The sequence below is a fragment of the Leucopleurus acutus genome, assembly GCF_964270905.1.
Source record: "Leucopleurus acutus genome assembly, chromosome: 6".
In the NCBI taxonomy this organism is placed as follows: Eukaryota; Metazoa; Chordata; class Mammalia; order Artiodactyla; family Delphinidae; genus Leucopleurus; species Leucopleurus acutus.
The window spans coordinates 116,932,384-116,956,872 of NC_139149.1; the positions used below are offsets into that span (position 1 = coordinate 116,932,384).

Here is a 24,489-nt window from a genome sequence, read left to right on the forward strand (position 1 = left end):
TACAATTTCTTAAGAATAAGTTCAATAAGATGCAAACGTTCCCCCCTCCCTCACTCTCCTTCAAGGTTTTGTTTCGTTTTACAGAAAAATTCCCATCTTTTGTGTCTGCAAATGTCATGGGAGGGGAACAAAAAGGCATTTCTCTTCTTCCCCAAGCTGCCGCGTTTGGCGTGCAAAATCCGTATACGATATAAAGACATGCCGCTCGTAACAGCCCATGCAACCTCGGTGTAGGAAACTTAAAAAAATATATTCATGTGTATTTATATATATATTTATATATGTATCAATACCCATAAAACACGTGGGCCAAAAGTCTACAAAAAGAAGAATGGAATGAACGCATGGCTGTGACCAGGAGAGAAGGAATGTTCTGATCGAAAATTAAAAACAAGGAATTCCATTGCAATGCTGCAAAAATCAGACCAGTACAAAACGGTCCTTCCTCTGGAAACAAACTTTGAAAAGAAGTAAAGAAAAACCCAAACACTTTGACAAAGTGGCCCTTCAGAACCGGAGGGGCAGCCAGTCCCAGGGGCTCGGGTGCAGCCCAGGGACGGCCGCCTGCTGGTGGGGCTTGGGCGCCACGTGGCGCAGCTGGAAGGCCCAAAGGCAGGGTGACACCACGAGTCCCGGGGCATCACGGGGTTTCCCGCAAAGGGATATAAAGTGCTCACTTGCTGACCCCCGGCCAGTGCCCCCAAGGCCTCTGCAAAGGAACAAAAAGGCCAGAGGTCCAGGGACCACAGAGGGAAGGTGTGAGGGGCCCTCCCTGAGGCGGTGGGCCTGCGGGCACCCCAGGTGGGCCCTCCGCCATCTGCCCTGGACGGCTGGCCGTCGAGAAGGGCTGTGTCTTTAAAGAAAAGAAAAGGCTACACGGTACTGCTTTAAGCACGCCTGTGAAGCTGGAGTGAGCTGACAAATGACAACGTTCCCCCTACCGGGCCTTCTGCAGAGGAGGTCCCTGTTGAATGAGATTAGAAGTAAATCCCCCCAAAGATAACTTGGCCACCAGGGTCCGTGTTACCCACCACCTGTAAAGAATGCCAGATGAGGTGTTCCTCCCCAGGAGCCACGGCTGGCGGGAAGTGGGCAGGCAGCGGGGAGGGGGGTCCCCGCAGTAAAAGGGGGCCGAGAAGGCCAGAAAAGCCGGCCGGCTGGGCCCTGCCACCGCTGTGGCCGCTGGGTGGATCCAGCTGCCCGCACACTCCAGCATCCCCTGCCAGCTTGGGCCTCAGGGCAAAAGGCCAGGAGGGGAGAGAACATCAGACGTGTCCCAAGGCCTTCCTGTCCCGCTCTCCACCACCGTCCCAAGTCTGACCAACAGCAGCCGGTGGTGACCAAGCCAGTCCAAGAAGCTGGATTCTCTTGGTCCAAGTCCGGCTGCGTCAGAGTCTCTTTCAGAAGCTACCCTGTAAACGTTGCCGAACTTGAGACTTGGCTGGGGGCCCCCGGCTGCGGGCAAGCTGTTCTGCACTCCCTCGACTCAGAACCTGACGGACACTTTGGAATGACACTTGGTGGCTTCAGGTGCTGGAAAATAAGTTACCAGTGAAAAGTGACTTTCAGTTACTGTCAAAGAGAAAAAGAGCAAAGGCTGGCTGTCCCGGTCAGGAGTCTGCCGTCCCTGCGGGCCCAGGCTCCCTGCAGCCACGGGCTCCAAGATCCAGGCCTCCCGGCCGGGGCCCTACCATGCAGCTGCAGCAGAAGAACCCAGAGTGGGTGCCGGGGCCCCCAGCCCCACACGTTGCGGACATGCTTACAAGGTCTTTGGAAAAGTGAAATGAAAATTCTATCCTGACCATGTGGTCAGAGAAGTTTAAACAAAAGCTTTGAGAATGCTGACGGCCCATGGTGTCTGGCAAGCCCCCCCAAGTCAGCGCTGCGATGATTCCCGCCCCCTCCCGGGCCCACAACGCGCAGACGGCAAGAAGGGCCCTGCACTCTATGTCCAGCCGAGGGACGGGACCAGGGGAGCAGACCTCAGACCCTGCTGCACATTTGGTGCTCACTCTGAAAATAAACTCTGTGCTCACTGTACAAAAATAAACAGAATGAAAATAATAAAGAAAGAAAACACCTTCCAAAGTTAAAAAAAATGTACAAGCAAAAATTCAGAAAGGAAGAAGTTTAGATGTTATTACCATTCAGAAAACCGCTAAATGGTGAGAAAAGATGTAAAATTCACAAAACAATGCTTATTCAGGATCTTTTTGTGAAGAATTCATACAAAATCAACAGCAAATTTATATTCTTTGCTATAAAAACTCATTAGGTACACATGTGCATGGAGGCTTGGAGTGGGAAGGGGCTGGGTCAGAAAATAATTAAAATGAAAGTACAATCTTGCAGGGTAGTTGCCCCGTGGCGAATGTGTGATTGAAAGCTCTCCAATCTGGAGTTCAGAAATACATGAGCTTCAAACTAGATCCCTTTCCATAAGCACCTTGATAGCTAATTCACAAGTCGTTCATTCGCCAGGGACCTTTACAATTTCCATTTATTATATATATATACTTTTTCTATAAATGCATTATAAATATTTTATCAAGATTTCATAAGAATCAAGTTTCTTAGCTTGGAATACACTGGAATATATATTATACATATATATATTTATTTATACCTAAAATTTAAGCAATACTTCATGCTACTTGCTTTTAATAAAAAGCATTCCGATCGTAACACTGAAAGTGTGCCTAGGACATGCTTCACAACCAAATGGAGATGCTCAATTGTTATATGATGTACGAGAAAAGAACACTTTGGATTCATTTAAAATTTGTTGGACTTCAAAACCCCCAACAGTATTTGCCACTTTTTTGGAACTACCTCCATTTTTCAACAGCAATAAAGTGAAACAGGGTGGCAGGACCTCAGCCCTCCGGAGCTGCTGGCCACGGCCGGGCTGCTCGCGGAGGGCCCGGCCAGCACGCACCGGCCTCTGGTCCCACCGGCCACAGGGAACTGTCCCACCGACTCCTGCTGTTTATTTTTTCTTAAGGCATTGTTCCTCAGACTTCAGAAAACCCAGCCACAAAAATCCATCAGAGCAATAAAAAGAAAGGCACAAACGCGCGTCTTCCACCGGCTTTGAGAAACCGAAGCCAGCTCCCGCGGGCTCACGTTTCTGTCTCGTCCAGTTTCTCTCCTTAAACGCTCGCCCACTCTGTGCCCCACCCCACTGTGCACCGCGGTGTTCGGAGGCCGGCCAGGGCCATGGCGACTTTCTCTTCAGAAGAAATAAGCTACAGGATGAGTTGAGTGGTTTACACGGAGACTGTGGAATTGTGGGGAATCACCAAACCGAGAGCACCAGTTTTAATCAAGTTTGCTTTGTGTCGTGAGAGCTTTGATTTCCATTTTCTTTTTCTCGTGTCGGCTAGATCAGCAGCTCTGCCCCGAGCCACCACAGGCTTCCTTCCTCTGCGGCTTCCCTGGGGAGCCCAGAGCGCCTGTTTCCGCGTGTCCCTGTGTCCGCGCGTCCCGGCGTCTGTCCGGGTCCTGGCAGGCAGAGGGCCGCCCGCTGCCGCCGGCCCCGCCGCACCTGCGGGCTCGGAGAAGCCGTGGCAGGACGCAGGGCGACAGCAACTTTTCTCGGCGGAGCTTCAAGACGGAGACAAACGAACAAGAGAACCGCAGCCCCGGGCGCACCTACAGGGGGGGCTCCTCTTCCATGGGCTCCTCGTCGGGCCTGTGGGGCGGCCCCGGGGAGGGGGGAGGGGGAGGGGAGGGGGAGGGGAGGGGAGGGGGAGGGGAGGGGGAGGGGAGGGGAGGGGGAGGGGAGGGGGAGGGGAGGGGAGGGGAGGGGGAGGGGAGGGGGAGGGGAGGGGAGGGGGAGGGGAGGGGGAGGGGAGGGGGAGGGGAGGGGGAGGGGAGGGGGGGAGGGGAGGGGAGGGGAGGGGGAGGGGGAAGGGAGGGGGAGGGGGAAGGGAGGGGGAGGGAGGGGGAGGGGGAGGGGTGCAGGTGCATGGCAGCGGAGGAGAGAAGAGCAGACGGTGGGTGGGCAGAGATCCCCACCCATGAGGGCTGCTGCCACCCCGCTGCCCCGCCCTCGACTCCTAGCTACCCCCGCCACGGTAAGTGTTCTGGGTCCAGACGCCCTTCGAGTGTTTCTGAGGATCTTGCGCTCTGGAGAGAGGTGGCCATGCCATCCGGTCCTGGACTATGGTGGGGACACCTGCCCGCCCTCCCTCCTTCCCTCCCGGCCCTGCTGAGCTTGGCAGGGCCTAGGGGAGAAACCACGTGCATCTGATGGTGCCCAGGAGCAAAGACCTGGGGGGTCCGCAGACCACGTCAGCGCTCACGACAGGGCGGTGCCCACGCTCACCTCTTCTCGGGGGCCTTCACGCCCACAGACAGTGAGGCCATGGCAGTGACAGTCTCGGCCTCTTCGTTCTCGCACTTCTGGGCCTCAACCAGAGAGTAGCCGGCGGTGGAGGCGAGCCTCTGCAGGGAGCGCCAGTACTGGCCTGCGGGAGGGCACGGTTACTCGCTTACGGGGCCGGCCGGCAGCCTCCTGCGCCGAGGGACCCAAGCAGAACCCGTCACTCTCTCCAGAGACGGAAGCCAGGGAATCACCTGGTTACAAACCCACAGAGGCTGGGACTCTTCGGAAAAGCTTCTGCGTGGCCCGCAGACCCAAGCCCTCCAGAGGCAGCACGTCTGGGATGGGGGGGGCGGCCTCCCAGGAGGGCCCCTCCCTCGCGGTGCCGTGGGGCACTTCCCAACTCCCACCTGGAGCCACCGAGATGACGGGGGCGGAGGGGCAGTGCTGGGAGGGCCGGGGGGTCCAGGCAGCCTCTCCCCCCATTGGGGAGGCTGGGGGGGAATGACCCCGAGGCCCGGAGCTTGAGGCCGCAGCAGGGAAACCCTGGCTTCCACCCACCCACACGGACAGTCTGATGACTGGGTCATCCTGAAGACCCAGGACAAGCAGCTGTGTGATGAGGGCAGGGCAGGAGTCCCTGCTGTGCGCCGGCCTCCTGGGCCCCCGGGCCGGCTGGGAAGGGGGCTGCACCCGGGGCTGGGTCTCTGCGGGCTGAGCGTCTCTGAGCTATGGAGCGGGATCCTCTGGTCCAGGGGTAGGGGCCAGACCCGAGGACACAGGCTCACACGCAAGGCCCAGCCCTGCCAGCTGGGGACCCAGAGCAAGTGACCCCACAGCCTCCTTGAGCCTCAGTTCTTTCACCCCCTAAAGCGGAGCCGATGACGTGACTGTAGCAGGTTGTGGGGAAATGAACGGGGGTAAAATGAAGAGTCTCTGCCAGCTCGTTGCCTTCTAGCTGAACGTAAGTCCCTGTCATGTCGGCCTGGGGAAGCAGCTGGCAGTGAGAGAGACAGAAGGCCAGGGGTGGGAGATGGGGCCACGGAGTCCTCCCTCCTCCCTTGGGTCTCTCCCCCAGGAGGGTCTCCCAGCTGAGCACCGGACCAGGCCACTTACTGTGGATTTCAATGACCTTCTCCATCGACCGGACAGCGTTCGCATTGGGTCTCTGCTGTAAAACCTTTTCTGGGAGAGGATCAAGCTGGAGAAAAAAAGAAGAATACATACTGAATTAATATCAGTATAATCCCCGTGTGTGTTAAGATGGGATGTCCAGAGTCAGCGTCTTTCTAACGTGTACTTGCTACTGAGCAAACAAAACAGCTTTAAGAAGCCAAATGTGGTTTTGGCATTTATTATAGAAATTTTTTACAAAAATAGATTCATTTTCCTTAAGGTATTTTTCTTAGGAGGCTATCAGGTATATTTGTGGGTTCCTCTGTGAGCAGAACAACGGATGGTGTCCACAGTGCCTGGTACAGAAAGGCAGCAACTTGGCCTCCACTGTTGATACCACAGCATAACATCAGGGGAGGCATCATTACTTTTTGGAAATATCAGTTTCAAATCCCCTATAAATAAGGGTTTTACTAATAGTGCTTGAATATCCCCCATTCAGGGTTTTCTTCCAATAATGGGGAAAAAGGTAAGCGGAAGGGAGCGCGCAGCATCTCAGCGAGGGAGCCTATGCTCTGCGTTCCTCCGCAAGTCCCGCAGCAGATGTTGGCAGAAGGCACGCACGCGCCCGCCCGTCAGCAGCCACAGAACCGCCCAAAACGTGGGATGAAATAGCTCACAAATACGGGAAGAGTGTAAACACCAGACAAGCCTACAGAACTGGGGGAGACCTGCCGGGTTCTGGGACAAATCTGCGAATGCCCGGGAGGTCAGATAACGGGGGACAGGCCCTGGGTTGTGCACGCCTGGCCGTGATGACCACCGCCCCGCCAAGGATGAGTGGACAGAGCGGGCGCGCACGGACCACAGGCCCCACCAGTGCTCGAGGGACGCATGTAGCCCCAAGCCAGGCCGCCAGTTAGCACTGCCAGTTCACTTTTAGGAAGCATGGATTCCCAATCACAAAAATCACAAGACACACAAGTAAGTGAGCATGAACTTGGGTCAGGAAGAACAGACAAGGTCTCTAATACCTCTCTCCAATAAAAGGAACCAGGCTCCTTGGAGAAAATGGCTTGCTCCAGGGCTGGGGCGGGGAAGATGCAGGGTGAGCCTGGAGCACCCTGAACGCAGAGGGTAGGGAAGGACGCGCTCAAAGACAAAACAGCGGGCGTGTCAAAGGGACACACGCGGGGCCAAGGGGAAATGAAGTACGTACAGGTATTGAATTATATCTCAGAATGTAAAATTAATATCCACTAGTCCATACTGGCGTGATAGGTGACTGAGTAAACAAACAGTGAGAAGAGATGCATCTTCCTGAAGAGGGATTCCAAATAACTCATGTGCACACCCTGTCTCTGCGAGGTGGAGCCTGCCACCTGCCCCCCTGCCCCCCGGCCGAGCTGAGCTGTGTGATGTCCATCGAAGAGTCCACGTGGGAAGAGGAAACACGGAAGCTCGCTGCAGACGCCTGACCAGCACACTCTAACTCAGCGCCCACGTCAGCTCCAGCGGAGGTGAACCACATGGACGGCACCACGTGGATGGGAAGGGCGCCCGACCACGGGGTCTTCCTCCTCCAGCCCCTCGCTCCAGCCCAGTCACGAGGGAGAGAATCAGACATTCTACAAAACACCTGGCCAGCCTGCCTCCAAGAATAACAGAAGATTGAGAAACTGTCATGGCCCAGAGGGGACTAAGGAGAAGGACCCTGAAACAGAAAAAGGGGAAAATGAGTGAAAGCTTCCTCCGTGCTGGAGCTCACTCACGGCAATGTGCTAGGGTTGGTTTCTCAGCTGTGGGGAACGCCCCATGCTGAGAAGGCCGCAATAACAGAGGGAATTATTCGAGGGGTCTGCAGGGACACGTGTGCAGCTCTGCAACTTTCCTGTAAATCTGAAAGTATCCCCAAGTGGAAATTGTTTTTAAAAAATGAAGATTTAGATCCTCCAAGACTTTAATTATTGAAATGATCAGCTTTAAACTATAAAGTAAGCATGTTTAATATATGAAAAATAAAAATAAGATACTACTGAATGGTGAAAGGACCAGAGATCACTGAAACTGAAACGGAATATTTGAGAGAAAGCCAAATGGAACTTCTAGAAATGAAAACATAATTTCCTAGAAATTAGGAACACAGTGAGACGAGCTGGAGAGAAAACTGGTAACCTGGAAGCAACAACTGAAGAAATGAGCCTGAACGGGGCCCAGAGACAAGGGACAGAGGAGGTCAGTGTCCCCACGAGACTGGGGGGTGGGTAACGGACGGTGCCGACGGCCGAGGATTTTCCGTGACTAATAGAGGCATCATCCTCAGTTGCACGTAAAACACAGACGGTTGGACAGGACGTGACACATGACAATGGAATCCAGCCTTACGCTATTTGCCAAAGGACATACCTGGGACATTGGGAGAAGGCTAAAAACCACACATCAGGCACACCCGATAAAGAGGGGCCGGTGCAGCACCTTACGTGTTTGGTACAACACACTTAAGGAAAAAACCATAACCGGACATAAAGAAGGTCACTACACGATGATAAAAATGTCAACTCATCAAAAGGATACAATGATTTAAAATTTGTATATATTTAGTAAAACTGCTTTCAAATGTACGAAGTGAAAATGGACAGAACGAAAAGGAGAGACGGATAAACGTACCATCCTAGTAGGAGATTTTGACACGTCTTTCTCAGATCACGCAGACAAGCGGACAAAAATCAATAGGGAGAACCAGAACATGAACAGCACAGTTAGCAAGGGTGGTTTCGTGGGAATAAATGGAACACTCTGTAAAGCAGACGGGGGACGCGTCACTGCAAACGGAGGTGGAAGCGTCTACACAGACTGACACGTACTAGCCCATGAAGCAAGTCTCCACAAAGGATACCTGCCACCCAGACCACCTTTTCTTAGCACAGTGCCATCTGTTAGATACTGAAAACAGAAAGAGAGTCACGAGCCCTATGGCTGGACATTGTAAACACACCCAGCGTGGGTCAAAGAAGAAATCATAACAGAAATTATGAAATGCATAGAAATAAAAAATAATGAAAATGCCACACATCACAGTGTGTGAGATGCAGCTAAACACGGTGCTGGGGGACATTTATAACCTTCAAGGTACATATTGGAAAACAAGACTGAGAACTAAGAACTGAATTTAAGAAATGAGCACAAGAACAGAACAGCCCCAGAGAAAGAAGATAAGAAAATACACAGAATGGGGCAGAAATACATTTTGAAAGAAAAAAAGATACTGTAGCTGAAAGTTGATTCTTTGAAATGACTAATTAAATCGACAAGCTCTGGCAGGGCGGATCAAGAATACTAAAGAGGGGCACAAATAACACACTAGGATAAGAAGCACCACGACTACAGGAATAGCAGAGATGAAAGACAGTGAGAGAACGATATTAATTCTGCCAATGATTCTGAAAACGTGGCTGATGTGGAAAAAATTCCCGGTAAAGTGTAACTTTCCAAAATTAATTCAAGAAGGGATCAAAAATGACGAAATCAGCCACTTAAAATTTTCATCCACAGGAGACCCGTAGCCCAGGAGAGCCCTCCCAGTCAAGGGACAGATTATTCTGATCCTACACTCACTCTTCCAGAGAAGAGAAAAAGAGGGGACTCCCAACCTCCACGGGTCCACCTGCCCATCCATCCACCCATCCATCCATCCCTCCATCCAATTCCTCCCCCCAAGAATAAATTGGAAAAAGATGGTCTAATAGAAAAATGGGCAAAAGACACAAAGAGAAAGGCTGGGGGGTCAAGAGACACGTGAAAAGGTGCTTGGCCTCCAGGGCACGAGGACGCGATCCTCTACCACTCCTGGTGCCGTGCCACCCTGCAGACTGGCAGGGATCAAACGTGAGACACTGTGCCGCTGAGGTTCGTCCCCCACTGCTGAGGGCCCGCAGGACAAAGACCCTGATGCCACCTCGCAAACGTGGGACCCACCCCTCCCTCCACCAGGATCTGCCTCAGAGATGCAGCTGCCCTCCTGTCCCAGGAGACTGCACGGGCGTGACTCTCAGACGACCCGGTGAGTCCGGGGCCAGAGATTCAGCAATGGAGCCTCCTGCTGTGCCCACTGCCGGGCAGCCCCGTGAAGACGGGAGTGTCCCCGAGTGCCCTGGCCACCCGAGGCTGAGGGTGATGAGGGGCAGAGCCCAGGCCCCTCACGGGCACGGAGCTGGAGCAGAAAACACACCTTTTAGGTTTGGGGTCCTCACTGCAGCATAACTTGCTGTGTCCTGACTGTTATGGCCCAACTCTAATAGTCTGCTAGAATTTTAGTTTTATCACTTTTAAGAAAAAACAATTCTTTAAAAAGTAACTCATTCCAAAAATCACCTATCACTTCGAGGCAGAGGGGTGTGTCAGAGCGTGGCACCAGGAATTTTCTCACATTTAAACCCAGGTCCTGCTGTTCCGCGTCCCGGGCGGGGAGGATCCCCACGGCTCATGTCCCCAGCAGAACCCACAAGCGGCTGGAGGCTGGCCCTCCTCCCAGCACCCTCTGCCACGGTCACGTCCAGCGAGCACCTCGAGCCCACGTCTGCCCCCTCGCATTTCCACGGCGGCCCCTTGTCTCCAGCCGGCCCCGGGGCTTCGCACGCTCCCAGCCTTGACTTACAACAAAACGTCCGGGAAGCGGGGAGAATTCACATCTCAAAATATCAAAATCCCCTACTGCCTGGGATTTTATTCTTTCATTTAATAGATATTACTGAGCAGCCCAGTAAGAACCAACAGGGAACAAAACAGACAAACCTCCCCCCGGCCTCACAGAGCGTCTTTCTAGTGGGAAACACAGAGCAGGGTCCCGGGTCTGTGGGGCGGGCGGGGGTGGGTGGCGATGCTCATGCAGGGGCCCGAGTGGAGACGGCAGGGAAGGGGTGGGGAGAGGAGGTCAGGCGCGCTGAGCGGGGTGGGGGCCGCAGAGTGACGCGGAGCAGAGAGGCGGGCAGCTTGCGGGGAGATCTGAAGGACAGAGAGGCGTCCAGCAGCCCCAGATGGAGAGCAAACAGGTGGCCGCAGCCCTGCTCGGCCAGAAGGAGCTGGTGGGAAGTCTGGTCCAGGCCGCGTGAGCTCAGAGAGCCGGGCCGTGTGCCCTCGCACGTCCGCCTTGTCTGGAAGGCGCCAAGCTGGGGAACCTTCGCGGGCCTCCCCTGGGAGAGAAGAGGGGGCCGGCTGTGGACAACGTCGTGTCCCGAGTGACGGACAGGGAGCCCTCAGCCGCCCTGTGGCACGTGTACCTCGTGTGTTGGACGTCAGAACCAAACTGGAAAGGAGGCGTATCCTAAGCTCAACCTTTAAGAAGCCGGCCTCGGGGGAAGTGGCGAGAAAACACTCGGGGGAACGTCCGAGCTCCAGGGCGAGAAAGCCCTGCACCCTTGGATCGGACACAGCCTGGGGCTGCGCTGGTCGTAGCAGGTGTGGAGGTGGCTTCCTGCTCTGTAGTTTACAAGGGCCCACACCGCAAGTGGGAAGAATCTCGAGGTTACAGCACCAAAGAAAACAGTGCTTAGGATATCCCGGAGGAAGCGAGGCCAGAGTTTGTGTTTTTCAGAATACACAGAACTCCACTTTGCTGGGAGTATCTGGGCCGGCCAGGAAACTGTGAGATGATGTAGGCCCAGGCCCCTGTCCTCAGCTGCACACGCCCCCTCGCCCCCTCAGAGCCCCTCCGGGCAGCCACACAGCCGCAGTCCCAGCCCAGCAGTAACCTTCCCGCATCTCACAGCCCCGCTCCAGGTTCAGGCCCCCGGCCACTCCAGCAGGTGCCCCTGCCCTCCTTTCTTCTTAAGGAGACAGAAGATGTCTAGCAGGGCCCCCTGTAGCTCTCCAGCTGACCCACACCCACTGCCCGCAGGCCGGCTCTGCTGACCTGCTCTCCTCTGTGTCTGCGGACCCTCCGGACAGACGCACCTGCAAACTCTCTCCCACGTGAGAGTCAGAGCAGACGGGACCTGTGGGCCGTCCCTACCTGCGCGCCCATATCTCCCCTCCTCTCTGTGGCCGTTTCCGCGGTCTCACCAGGGCTGTTGCCCAAGGTCTGTTTCCGGTCCTCCTCTTCCGCCCCAGTCCTCTGCCCTCAGCCTCAGTCCCAGCCTTCCTGCTGGCTCCCCTCGGGAGCGGCCGGGGGCCCCGCCTGCTCACTCCCGGTGGCTTCAGTGACCGCCAGCTGCCCACCAGCCCGAGCTCTCCCGTGGGCACTCAGGAAGCACAGCGCCAGCCGGGGCCCAGCGGTGACAGCCTCCCCCTAGAGGCGCCCGCCTTGGGGTTCCTGCAGGGCTGGGAGGTGGGTGCGGTGCCCGTCTGCCGGTTCAGGCTCCACGGCCTCGGCACTTTGAACTGCATCTGGTGACACTGCCAGACTCGGCAATTATCTGGGACCAGTCGGCATCATGTTCTCACAGCCCTTCTAGTGAAAATGCAAAGGTTTATGGAACTGGTCAGGTTGGTTCTCAACACAGTGTTTAAACAGCAAAAATAAACCATAAGGGGCTAAAGGTTGTGACTCCTTTCAATAAGGGGTGAAAGGACTGAGACTCAGTGGACAGTGGAGGGCGTGGACCCAGGATGACATCCCCAGGGCTCGGGAGGCAGGTTCAGGCCCCTCCCCCCAGCTCCTCTGTCCCTGCAGGGGGGCTGCGGTGAGGCGGGCACCCCTCCCGGTGGGGGGGGCCCTCGCCTGCAGAGGGCGCAGGGCAGCTTCTCAAGGGGCGAGCGCCCGTCCTGTGGGAGAGGCAGGGGAGCCAACCAGGGGACAGGCGGCCCACACCCCCGATGCAGCGCAGGCTCTGGCCTGGAAACTCGACTGGTGTGGTGGGCGGCCTGCTCCGCCGTCACGCTCCGGGGAAGCCGCTGGGTGCCACGGCCGACTTAGTCTAGTGACCAAATGTTCACGACACTTTCCGAGATGCGTCAGCCCTGCCCCCATAGCTGAGGGGGTCACAGGCCCGGGTTCCCTCCCCCACTGCAGAGAACATCCTCTGTGTCCTTGCACTGACCTCCGGCCAGCCCACTGCTGGCCCGAGGTCTGTCTCACTGGTATTTTTGTCACTGCTGAAATCCTCTTGAAAGAGGACAAGGCATTAAAAAAAACAAAACCAAACAACCACAAGGGCCAAGCACTGTGAACAGAGGAGTTTCCTGATGCCCGAGCCCCATAGTGAGAGCCCGGCCGTCAGCGCTGGACAAGTGGGGACACAGGCCGGAGCTCAGCGGCCCTGGGAGCTGCCCTGCTGCTGGGCCGGGCAGTCAGCGCCTCACCCCTACTCCCCGTGACCGTGATGGCCAGCCCCCTGTGGGCACGGCTCCCTCGACTTTTAAGGACAGGGGCTCGGGCCCAGCTTCTGAACATTGGTGAGCTCGGGTCTGGGAGACTAGGCGGAGAGGGGAGGCGGCTCACTGCCCTCACCTGGGCCACGCACCTGGGCCATGCACCTGGGCCCATGCACCCCGCAGGCGGCCACTGGGTGAGGTGTGCGCCAGTGAGCTGGAGCGAATGAGGGAGGAGAAGCCTGGCGGGCTGGAAGCAGACCATGGGCTCCGCAGCCCCCGTCTACTACGCAGCTACTGCTGCCGCCCTCCGCACCCTCACAGAGCATGATGACGTGACAAAGGAGAGACATTCCTGCGTGAAAGCCTCTTCCCCAAGGCTGCGGGTCACCTGGCCCCCCGTAACCTTCTCCACTGATCATGAACTTGGGCTGAATGAAAGGGTGGCATTTATCCCTGAAAAGCCACACGATTAAACAGAGAACTGGCCCCAAAGAAACCTCCCCTTGGGGGTGACATGTAACGGCAGAAGTGACTACCCACCTGCCCAGGGCCCCTCCCTGGGCCCTGCTCAGCGGGCTCCCCGCAGGTCTGCACGCACCACGCACTTTGAGTAAGTGACATTTCACTGTCACTGTCACTGAGGGTTGCAAATGGCTTGAAGCTCAAACTACCCAACATAGTGACTCTGGGAGCAAGGCCGACCTTCAGCCCCAGCCCCGCAGGGGCCCCTCTGCTGTCCCCCGGCGGGCGGCCGGCTCCGGGGGCGGGCGCGCCCAGCACAGGCCACCGTCCGCAGCTGGCTGCCCCGTTATCAGCATCATCAAAGGCCGCGGGGCAGAGGGGTGAAGCGCCGTCCAACTTCCCGGCATTAAAAAGATTTTTAAGAGACCTTGATAAAACTAGCGCGTCCTGCTTTTTGATGTGTTTCAGTAAAAGAACATTTTCCTGCTAGAAGTGCAGGAACGGGCCTAGTTGAAAGCCAGGTTCTCTATTGTTATTTTAAAATAACTGGCTCTAAAAATCAGAAGGCTTCAGGGCTTCAGGATGGTTTGAGTATATAAACCAGTTGCCTTCTACTGGTAAAATTTACGGGGGAGATTGCTTTAAACGACGAGAGGAAAGGTGAAAAGCCGTGGACGCTTTGGGAAGCAAACGGGTATTTGCTGGGGAACATTCATGCATGTGGCTAACCAGCCGACCGGGAAGGAGAGATGCCACCAGGACCTTGGGTCCAGGACCTGTGACTTAGGTTAAAATGAACACCATCCATGACACACAAAGGTTGTCAGGGGAAAACGGAGCCATCCCGGGTGCCCGCCCACCGGAGCCCACTGCCCACACCCCCGTTGCCAGCCAGAGGCCTGTCCTAGTGGACGGCCAGGGAGCCCGTGAGCTCCGGCCCGTGTCCCCACTTGTCCAGCGCTGACGGCCGGGCTCTCACTATGGGGCTCGGGCATCAGGAATCTCCTGTGTTCACAGTGCTCAGATCTTGTGGTTGTTTGTTTGTTTGTTGTTTTAATGCCTTGTCCTCTTTCATCGTGAGCCCAGGCTGTGGACAGCCACGGGCAGGTGGCCGCACAGGCAGTGCCTCACAGGGAGCCGGGCCTGCGACTCTGGCCGCGGGTCCTACTCTCGGCCTCTGTGCCGGGGTCCAGCCCTCCCCGTCCGCCCCTGAGCTCGGCCATCGGTGGTGCTGTTCCAGAAAGCACACACCTGTCCTAGGGCTGGACTCGGCCACCCCCACTGGGCACCAGGTAACCCTGACCCTGCTGGGAGAGCGTCCCTGCGCTTTGCGAACCTGGAGAAGCCCCGCTTCGCCTGATGGGGTGAGGGAGGTGAGTCCCAGGGGTGGCACGAGAGCAGGGCTCACAGCTGTCTCTGGGTGTCCCCGCGTGGGCCCGGAGCCCCCCACGAGGCCCTCTGTGTCTGGAGAGCTTGGGCCCCGGGCACCTCCCTGCTGCAGGCTGGGCCGGTGGCCCAGGGCCCTTGGCCCGCGCTGCCCGAACACCAGCGGCTCTCTCCTTGGGCCTTCACGGTGACACCACAGCACGCAGCAGGAGAAAGCCACGCCGTGGGCGGGCGGGCGGGCACCTCCCAGGCTCCTTTGATGGGGTCAAGAGGTTGGTATATGACCCCACGTCCAAAGGCCATGGATGGATTTAAAGTTTCAGGAAGAGCACATTTCTGAAATTCAAGGTGGAACCTACAAATCAGGCCCGTCACGAACTTCAGGTTCCCAGCAGCAACCCCGGCAGCACCTCGCCCGCCCTGTCCCGTCTCCCCGCGGCTGGGAGGCTTCCTCCACCAGGAGTACCGGTGGGCGTGAGAAGCCCCGGCCGGACCGCACGGCGCTCTGGGCTGGAATGCTCCCAGTGGCCCGCCCTCCCTCGAACCCTGAGAAGTGCTCCCTCCTGGTCCAGACCCGACCCCCTGAGCCCGGGCCGTCAGGCCACAGTGCCGAGCCCAGCCCTGGGCGTCTCCCGAGGGTCAGAGCAGCAGGAGAGCCACGGTGAATCGGGGCCCCACGCCCCGGCCCCCGAGGTGGCGTGGTGACTCCTCCCCCAGAACTTGCCTTAGAACGCCCCAGAGACCCGACCGTCCACGAGCAGGACACCAGTGAAGGCGATCTCCCCGTAACCCACACGTGAAGCTGAGTGCCTTTGAAAGACAGATCCTGAACCGTCTTCCCAAGAGAAATGGGTTCTGCCTTTGAAACGGGTTCTGCCTTTCTCCCCACCTCCTTGTGGCCACAACTGGATGGTCTGGTCAGGCGGGTGACAGTCCTCCTAGGTGTGGGTGGCAGAGAGCGCGAACACCGCGGGGACAGATGAGCAGGGCAGCCCCGGCCCCGAGCCGCGTGGGCCCCGAGCCGCGTGGGCCCCGAGCCGCGTGGGCCCCGAGCCGCCGTCTCCTGTCCTCCTACCTCGTTTCCCAGCAAAGCAGAGACGCAGGCTTCCGAGGCGTCGCAAATGGCTGTGAGGTCGTGGCCCCCCTCCAGCGCCAGAACGATCCGGCCGCCAGCCAAGCCCATCAGCTGCTTCGTCAGGTACCCGAAACCTGCAAGGGAAACGGGATCCAAGTCGAGGGCAAGGCCGGGCCGTGGCGCCGACCCCTGGCAGTGGATCAAAGCGTCCAGGAGTGCATCACATCACGCTGCAGAGACCCAGGGGCTGGCACACGGAGACACCTGATAGAAGCCAGGCAGGACTGTAATCCGTTCATTGAAGAATTTGGGTTCGGGATTCTTTCTGATCTCCTTGGGAATAGGAATTACAATTTCGGAGCTTTGATTTCACGACGCCGCAAACCATCCCGTTTGGGAGCGGGGAGGACCCCGGGGGGAGCCCCTCATCTCTCTCCTGCTGGAACAGCGGAGGCCAGGAGGCAAGAGCAGAGCAGGCAGCTGCTAGGCACAGCCACGTCCACCCCGGAGCCCGGGGGCTTCTGGGCAGCCGACGTGCCAGCACATGCGTGTGAGTGAGCACCAGCTCACACATCAGCACCACGTGTGCCCCTCCAGGGCTCTCGTACATCCGCGTCTGGGATACCTGGCTTTCATCGATAGCCGCAGTCCTTCCACCGCACCCACGTCATCCTCCCCCGGCAGAAAACGCCCGATGGGTAACGATATTACCACCCTCGGCCAGAACAGTCTGACGTTTACTAGGGAGCCAGGGAGAACGAGGCTGCGGGACTAGCCCCGTCACAGGCTGGCCGGCGGCAGAGCGGGCCCGACGTCGGGCTCTCCTCCCTGGTACTTCTGCCCTCGGCCCGGTCACCTCGTCAGCCCCTCGCCCCCCCACCCCCGGGCGGTGGACTCCGAGAGGCTGCCCTTTGTTTCCGTCGTTCTCCTCCACAGACCCACGCTCTCCCCGTGCGGGGTGAGGGACAGGCTCTCCTTCGCCATCTGCACTGACGGCCAGCACAGGGCCCCCCGGGCCTCGCGTGAGTCACCAGCGCCGCGTCTAGGAGCCCCGGAAGAGCCCCAGGCACCTGGACCACTGCGACCCCCTAAACGGGCTGCCGGCTACACCTGTCTTCCCGGGTTTGAGGGTCTCCCTCCCCACCCCCCACCCCACGTGGGAGGACAGGTCTCTCAGGAGCGCTGTGGACCCGGCCGCCGGCTGACAGCACCAGCACGCGGGCCCCGCGCTGGCGGGCTGTACAACCTCACGCCAGCACGACCTCTGGGCAGAGCCCCCCGCGGCGGCTTCCCGGTCTACGTGGGCTGTTCACCCCGCGTTCTGTGGGGGCGCCGGCGTTGTGCTTTTGGTGAGATGTAAAATGGAGTTTCCTTCCGCTGCCACTAAAGAGGAAGCCTGGCGTGCCCAGCGCCTCTGATGTCTGATCCCCGAAACAGCAGCACCCCCCGCCCCATGCTCTTGGTCACCCGCAAACCCGACTTACATTTGGCGGAGAGGTTGTAGCCTCCGAGGGGCGTGGGGTGGCCCTCCACGGCGTCGAAGCCCGACGACACCAGCACCACATCTGGGGCAAACTCGTTGGCGATCGGCATGACCACAGTTCTGCGGAGGGCGGGAGGAGGTGACACAGCATCAGCCGAGGACGCAGCTGGGGAGGGGACTGGACGGCCACCAAGGCCAGCCGTCAGGGCCTCGAGGTCACCGCCCAGCACCGGGGACGCAGGGCTGCGTGGCTGAGTGGGGGCTCTCCTTCCACTGCCCCCTCCCCCCCACCAGGCCACACCGCGGCTACGGACGACTGACCAAAGACCCACTGCTCGTGGGCCAGGGGGACGTGTTAGGCTAATTAAAAGAAATCTAACACAGAATCTCTAAAGGGAAAACCGATAACCAAACTTAAGAGGACTGACCGATTAGAAATCTAAACACAGAGAAGCTCAGCGGTTAAGTTACATTCGGGAAACAAGCGGAAGGGTCTACCTGAAAGGCGGGGGGAAAGCGTTGTGAACACGATGCCCCTGCGCCCCCAGCTCACAGCCTAACTGCACCGGCTCGTTCTGTAAGTCACGCTTTGGCTGAGACTGGAGAGACCCCCGGCAAGTCAAGCGCTCGTGTCTGTGCCCTGAGCCGGCTTCACTGCGTCTGGAAAACCATTCCTGACTTCCCGTCTCCTTCCTGCCCCACGCGGGTGGGGTGGGCAGATCACGGCGCGGGGCCTGGGCTCCAGGGCAGGCCAAGCAGGGGCCACGTGGCTGCCGGCGCTGGCAGCCTCTGTCGACTCGGCCCCCATCCCTGGCCGGAGGAGCCCGGGCATCGCACCGCGTGTCGGAAAGCCCTGCCTGCTGCCCTGAGCCACTGCACAGAGAGGCTGCCCTTGTCCCGCAGCTTCCCCGGCACGGGAGCCCAGCTCGTCACCTCTGAGGCCCCCTCCCACCCCAGGTCTTCAGAGGCCCGCGTGAGAGGGCGTCAGCGCACTGGGCACGGCTGACGGTCCCCGCCACGTGCCGAACTCCAGAGAGCGCCACGGCCACAGGGTGCACGGCGGCCCGTGAAAGCTCCCACGGGTTCTTGTTCAGCTTTTACTAAAGGGTGAGGCTGCCACTTACGCTGGCAAAGTCAACCCCAGAAGACAACTTGGACCGAAGAAACAAAATGCTCAAAAGACTGAATGTTTCTCCATCCAGGAGGTATTCTGAATGCAACCCTGTTGAGGAATTGCTCTGATTTCAGGTGGTGGAAGGGCCGAGAGCCCCAGAGAGCCACACACAGGTGAAGACCCAGCCGTCCTTCTCTGCAGGATCCATGTGCGGAGCCAGGGCGCCCCGGCCCGGCTCCAGGGACCATGCACCACCTGGTGCTGGGAGACCCCAGGGGCGCCTCCCAGGGAACGTCTGTCCTGCGGTGGGTCAGGCGCTGGTCGAGTCTCTGCCATGAAGACCCGCACCGACCACACGCCTGGCACTTCGCCCACCAAGAAACCCGCCTCTGGAGCGAGGGAGCCACGGCCCAGGTGGGCCTTTCGACATCTCCCTGCTTTTATTTTTCTTTCTTCTGAGGCTGCACCCAGTTCAGTTTCCTCCGGAACTGTCTCTGCACAGCCGATAAAAGCAGCTTCAAAGGACCCAGGCTCTGTGCCTCAGGGACCACACCCTGCTTTGGGGGCCCAGGGACACGGCGTGTGACTCTAGACCAGGGGCTGGAAAGCGTTCCTGCCAAGAGCTAGAGAGTATTTCCGTCTTTGGGCCACGTGGTCTCAACACCACCCTTGTCACGGGAAAGCAGCCTCACATGATGCGTGAGCACATCGCCGTGGCTGTGTTCCAATAAAACTTTACTTAAAAAACACATGCTGGGTGGTTGAGAGTCCACCTGCCGATGCAGGGGACACGGGTTCGTGCCCCGGTCTGGGAAGATCCCACATGCCGCAGGGCGGCTGGGCCCGTGAGCCATAGCCACTGAGCCTGCGCATCTGGAGCCTGTGCTCTGCACGGGAGAGGCCACAACAGTGAGAGGCCCGCGTACCGCAAAAACAAAAACCACATGCTGGGACTCGGCCCATGGGCTGCAGTTTGCCAACCTCGCTCCAGACTTCTGTCATTACAACTCTGGTAAAGTTCTACCACGCATGACAACAGCCCCAGCTTTTAATGTTTCTCTGTGCCACTGGGACGCTGTCACAAACGTTCCCAGAATCTGTAAACACGAAGTAGAGAAGAGTGCTGTCTTTTAAACACAGCATCTGGGTCAGAGCAGGCCTGGAGTACGTGTTAACAATCCTGCCACGGGGGCGGAAGTGGGGAAATTCCTGGTCCAGGCAGGGAGGAGGAAGAGAATGCCTCGGGGATCCAGGAAGAACTGTCCTCTTTCATCTCCACGCCCAGCAGATGTGGTCTGTCTTCCCAAAGGTACAGGCCACCGTCCGCCCGTGAGGACCTGGCGGAGCTCCTCCACAAGGACCTCCATCATTCCAGGGAGGCTGGTTTTCAATTATTTTAATGAAGTTCTTGTCACATAAACTTTGTCTTCAGGCCAGAGGCCAGTTTCAGCCGTGGTCTCGGTATGGATTTTAAAGCCAAGACCGTTTTTCAATGAAAACCGCAGACATCTCAATGCAGACACCAGCTCATTCACCAGGAGCTCCGGCAGCCGTTTTGAAGCAAGTTCACGTTGGGGGGGCTTTAGTTCTCTGCTTTGAAGTATCGCTGAGCTATTGCATTTCTAATCCCCCCACAAAGTTAAAAAAACAGCCCTGTTAGAATCATCATTAAAGGAAGTTAATACCAAGAGGGTCTCTGGTGTCTGTGCTTGGTGTATGGCTTCACCCCAAAGCCAATCATAACGAATTGTAAAGCACAGTTGATCCCATGTGTGGGTGTGTGGTAGGGTGTGTGTGTGTGTGTGTGTGTGTGTGTGTGTGTGTGTGTGTGTGTGCAGGGTGGCAGGTGTGGGTACATCGTCAGGCACGAGCGTAAGCAGCTGAGACAGCTGATGTACGTGTACACACATACTCACTGCCTTTTCCTGATTTGGGACCCTCTAGGTTGTAATCCCAAACACTTGCTAAAGTAAGAAAATCTGAAATGGTGCTGTATGCCAGGCGTGTGGCGAGTGGGTCTCCAGCACTGATTTTCAGTGAGCCCTGAGCCCCGACAAATGTCACCTCCCCTCGACGGGACTTGGCCTCCTTGCAGGTGAGAAGAGGGCTGACGGCGGCCCTCTGGACAATCCCACCGGCCTGCCTTCTAAACCCTGCAGCATCGCCCACCCAGGACCCTCATGCCGGAGGGAAGCTGAAAGCGCACCACCGATTACTAGGCTCTGCAGAAGAAATGGGAAACTGGCCTTACATTTTATTTCTAGAATGACATTCTAAGGGACAGCTTAGCCTGAAAATAAGAAGATGTGAGTATTTGCTGGAGGCCTTCTCTCAAACCACTGCTTTAAGGTGAGTGTGTCCATGGGGTCCCCTGTGGCCTTCTGCAGGGCAACCGAGGGCAGAGAGGGGTGGGCTGGGAGCTTCCCAGGGTAGCAGACCGCTGATCGTCCGCTCACAAGGAGGCGAATGCGCCAATCCCCGGGAGAAGAGGTGGCCGGGTGCAGCCCTCCGAGTGGGAAAGCGGGGAGGAGATGGTTGTAGGGACGAGCAGCGTGTGTCCCAGAGCCTCTGCACCCCTGGGGCTCATGCCGGGGGTGGAGCTCAGGTGGGCAGAGCCGTGCAACCCACATGTGCAGCTGCCCGTCGCCCTCCTGAGGCCTCCTCTGGGCCCGATCCTGGGGCCTCTGCTCCGGACACCACACTGTGCCCGCCCCTCTGTCCTTAGCTCGCCGGCCGGGCCACACCTGCGGCCAGGTTGCCACGGGGAAAAGCTGGGCTGGGCGTCCGCTGAGGGGCAGGCTGGGCCGCTCCAGGAAGGTGGCAGTGCCAGGTGGTGCTATGGGGCGCTTACAGCTCCCAGAATCGTTTCTTACAAGCCACCCTATAACCTCAGGTGATCAGATTATGGGGCGTACCAACACGCCATCTCCAAAACTCACAGTGGAATCTAAACGCAAGAGCTGATTCAATAATCTGCTTCAACTTCTAGAAAGAAAGGAACTTTCGATTCATCCCCCAACCAGGGCCCTGCACAAAACCCACCGCACCTGTGGTCCGCACGCACTGGGGGCACAGCCTGGCGGGGCCAGCGGGCCGAGGCGCTGTCTTTGGGGGCTGTGCTCACCCACGCCGGGGCCTCCACCGGAGCCGGGGTTCAGGCCGGGTCGCTGCCCCTGGGTCCCTGCTGCCCCTCCAAGCGCCCCGGAGGCATGGTCCACACACACTGGCCCCTGGAAGCTTCACCCACACAGGCCTCCTCCCTCACTGCCGTGCTTTTGGCTGGTCTCGCAGTTATGCATCCCCAGCCGGGAGAGCGCCCGTGAGCTGGAAGCACCAGGCAGAGGCTACCAGCGGTGGCTTTACAGGAGGCTGTGGCCTGGGTGGTACCTGACAACACAGTTGCAATAATCACAGCATTCTGATCGTTGAGAACTTCCTTTTGCTGTACGTTGTGCAGGTTCTTGCTTTCAGGGCCAGGGCGAGGGCAGGTGTGTTCCCTCTGGGATCTGGGATCTCCGCACACCTGCACGGTGGGCGTGGCCTCTGAGCCTCCCTGCTTTGGGGTCCCCCGCGTCCCTTCAAGACCCCTCTCCACCAGGACCGCCTGGCGAGTGTCTGGAGCACCTGCTCGTCCAGCAGCCGAACTCTGCTGCGAGTCAGAATCAGAACAAAGACGGTGATGACGGGAACTCAGCGGCCCGGGCCTGGCCGCCCGGACGGCGATGCCACGGCCTGTCGGAACAGAGCTGGACCTGGCGGGCAGGCTGAAACCCGTCCACAGTGGACGCCGTCCCCGCTCCTGCCCCTCTAGGCCCGGCCGCCCTTGCCCACGGCCCCCCTCCCACTCCGGAGCTGCTGCCCCACAGGCCGCGGGTCTCCTCGCACTCGGCTCGCCCCGCCGCCACCTGCTGAGGTGGGGACGCTCCTCCCCCTGCCCCTGCAGCCTCCTGGAGGGGGGGTGGGTGCATGCCTACTCCCGACCCTAACGTACCCTGGCCCCCTCCCGCCCCTGCACTCCAGGTCCCTCCCGTCGCCCCCCAGGAGGCCCCGTGCCTGCCCAGCCTCCCACCACCGCCAGGCACCATCCTCGGGCCTTCACACAGGTGGCACGGAGGCTCTCAGAGCACGCAGCCCCCCCCCCACTGCTCCCTTAGTCCCCCAGCACTCGGCACTCCTTCCCTTCATGTGCCCCGGGAACGAATGCCAGAGGCGGTGAGCCTGCCGAGGGGCCTGCGACCCACCCCAGCCTGAGGAGCGGGTCTCTGCAGGGCCGGGCGGGACCTCGACGGGGGGTGACCCACCAGGCACCTCCCGGACCTCTCCCGCCGCCCCACGGGGATGCTCACCTGCCTGCCTGCACCCCCAGCTCCTGTTCCCCAACCAGGTGCTGGGAAGCGCAGTCTTCGCTGTCTCTTCTCCCCACAACACTTTCGCTCCGCACCCAGCACATTCTGTCCCCGCCCCATCCCCCCCCAAGGCTGTCCTTCCTGGGTTGCCAGTGTCCGCCCAGCTGCCACACTGGGAACGCTTTCCGGCTTTCTGCGTGAAAATCTGCTAAGGCTGAGGGTCCCGAGCCCCACCTGGAGCCCGCTCCTCCTGGCGTGCCCACCCTCCTCCCACGCCAGTGACCTGAGACCTTGCTGGACCCCCCGCCCTACTCCCCGTCCCGGCCAGGTGCCCTCAACCTTCCTGGGCTCGCCTAGGCGACCCAGCGTGGTCCCCCCACTCCCAGGACCGAGCCTGTCACCGAGCTGCTGCGAGACTGCTGGTGACCGTGCTGGCCAGGCCCTCGAAGGCTCCAGAACCGTCGGGGTCAGGCAGGCGGGTTCCACCGTCAGGCCTGCTCCTGCGGGCGCGTCACCCTCTCCGACACCCCATGCCGGCTCTTCCTCCGGGGCCTGGCCGGGAAGCTCCCTCACCTGCGGGCAGGTGTGAGTCCCCCTCCATCATCACATGCTCGCCTCACCTGCTCGGGGCCCTGCCACCCACGAGGACGGTACTGTGTGTGCCCCCTTTTATGCAGGTACAGTGACGGCTTGCTGAACACGGGATTGCAAAACTCTGAGTTTTTAGCTAATATTTTTTTGCTTCTAAAATCACTGCAGAATGTCCTCAAACTCTCTACATAGGAAAAGACGTGGATGCCCTTAAAGAGATATAGAATCGCCTCTAGCAGTTTTCAAGTCAGTATCTTCATAGCAGTGAGCGCTGGGCCCTCGGGGCACAACATTTCTGGAACAGATACGCCATCGTGAATGCAGCCAGTGCCACCAAACTGTACACTTGCATGTGGTTCAAACAGTATGTTTTATATATATTTTAGCACAACAGAAAAACTTAAAAAAACCCAAAACATACCTTACGTAAGAAACAAAAGAGCCTCGACCTTCGTGCCAGGCTGGAAAGGTCAGGTTAAGTGAAATGAACCTGCCCAGCTGCTCAGTTTAAAGGCAACTCGCACTCACTAAGAGATTAAAGCTTCCACTCTCGAATATCCAGCTTCACCGCCATCTCCGATAACCTTTATGATATCGCATTTAAACCCAAACTACGACCTAAGAGCACGAACAATCCCAGCTCCATCTCTGCACTGCCAGGCGGCAGGTAAGTGAGGGGTTAAGAAAAGTGCATCATTATCTCCTGGCCCGGAGGCCTCAGCCCTGCTCAGCAAACTTCAAAGCCGCTGGCCTGGCTGGTTTGAATTAAGGTTCCCTTTTCTCCTACAAGTCTCCAAGCCCAGGAGAAAGTGCGGCTGCCTCTGGATTTCATTAGGGGCAATTTTCTTATCTCTTCTTCATCTCGGGCTTGATCTCCTGAAATGCAACGAGGCAGGCGTGGGTCTGAGCACGAGGTGCTGCCTGCCTGGCCTGGGGCCCCCGGGGAGCGGGGCAGAAGGAGGGAAAACGGATCCTGACCCTCCCTCCCCCATCGATCGATGCCCAGGGAACCATAAATCGTAAACTTCAAAGTGCTACTTTACATTAAAATCAATAAAAAAAAAATCCTGAAACAATTTTCCTTTTCAAAGAGGCTATCTGAGCTTTACAAAGTTCATTTGATAGGGCGTCATCGTGTACATGCCTGGCAGAAGACTAAAACGGAATGTCAACAGAGACTCAGAGTGAAAGGTCCATCTCAAAGCTGGCGGGGTGGCGGGGTGGGGGGACTCCAGGACCTGCCTCGCCTGCCCGCTGGGCCGGGTGCGGGCCTTTCCACCC

At 58.1% G+C, this 24,489-nt stretch overlaps 1 protein-coding gene across 1 annotated transcript in view; it reads right to left on the minus strand.

The window, feature by feature from the left end:
• Positions 1–1,198: 1,198 nt before the first annotated feature.
• Positions 1,199–24,489, minus strand: part of HDAC4 (histone deacetylase 4) — a 243,137-nt gene continuing 219,846 nt past the window's right edge. The window contains exons 22-26 of the mRNA XM_082841226.1: positions 17,159–17,277; positions 15,675–15,808; positions 5,444–5,528; positions 4,331–4,472; positions 1,199–3,694 (exon numbers count right to left, since the gene is read on the minus strand). Coding sequence (XP_082697352.1) covers positions 3,655–3,694; positions 4,331–4,472; positions 5,444–5,528; positions 15,675–15,808; positions 17,159–17,277 — 520 coding nt within the window. The 3' untranslated portion in view covers positions 1,199–3,654. The remainder of the gene's footprint in view (positions 3,695–4,330; positions 4,473–5,443; positions 5,529–15,674; positions 15,809–17,158; positions 17,278–24,489) is intronic.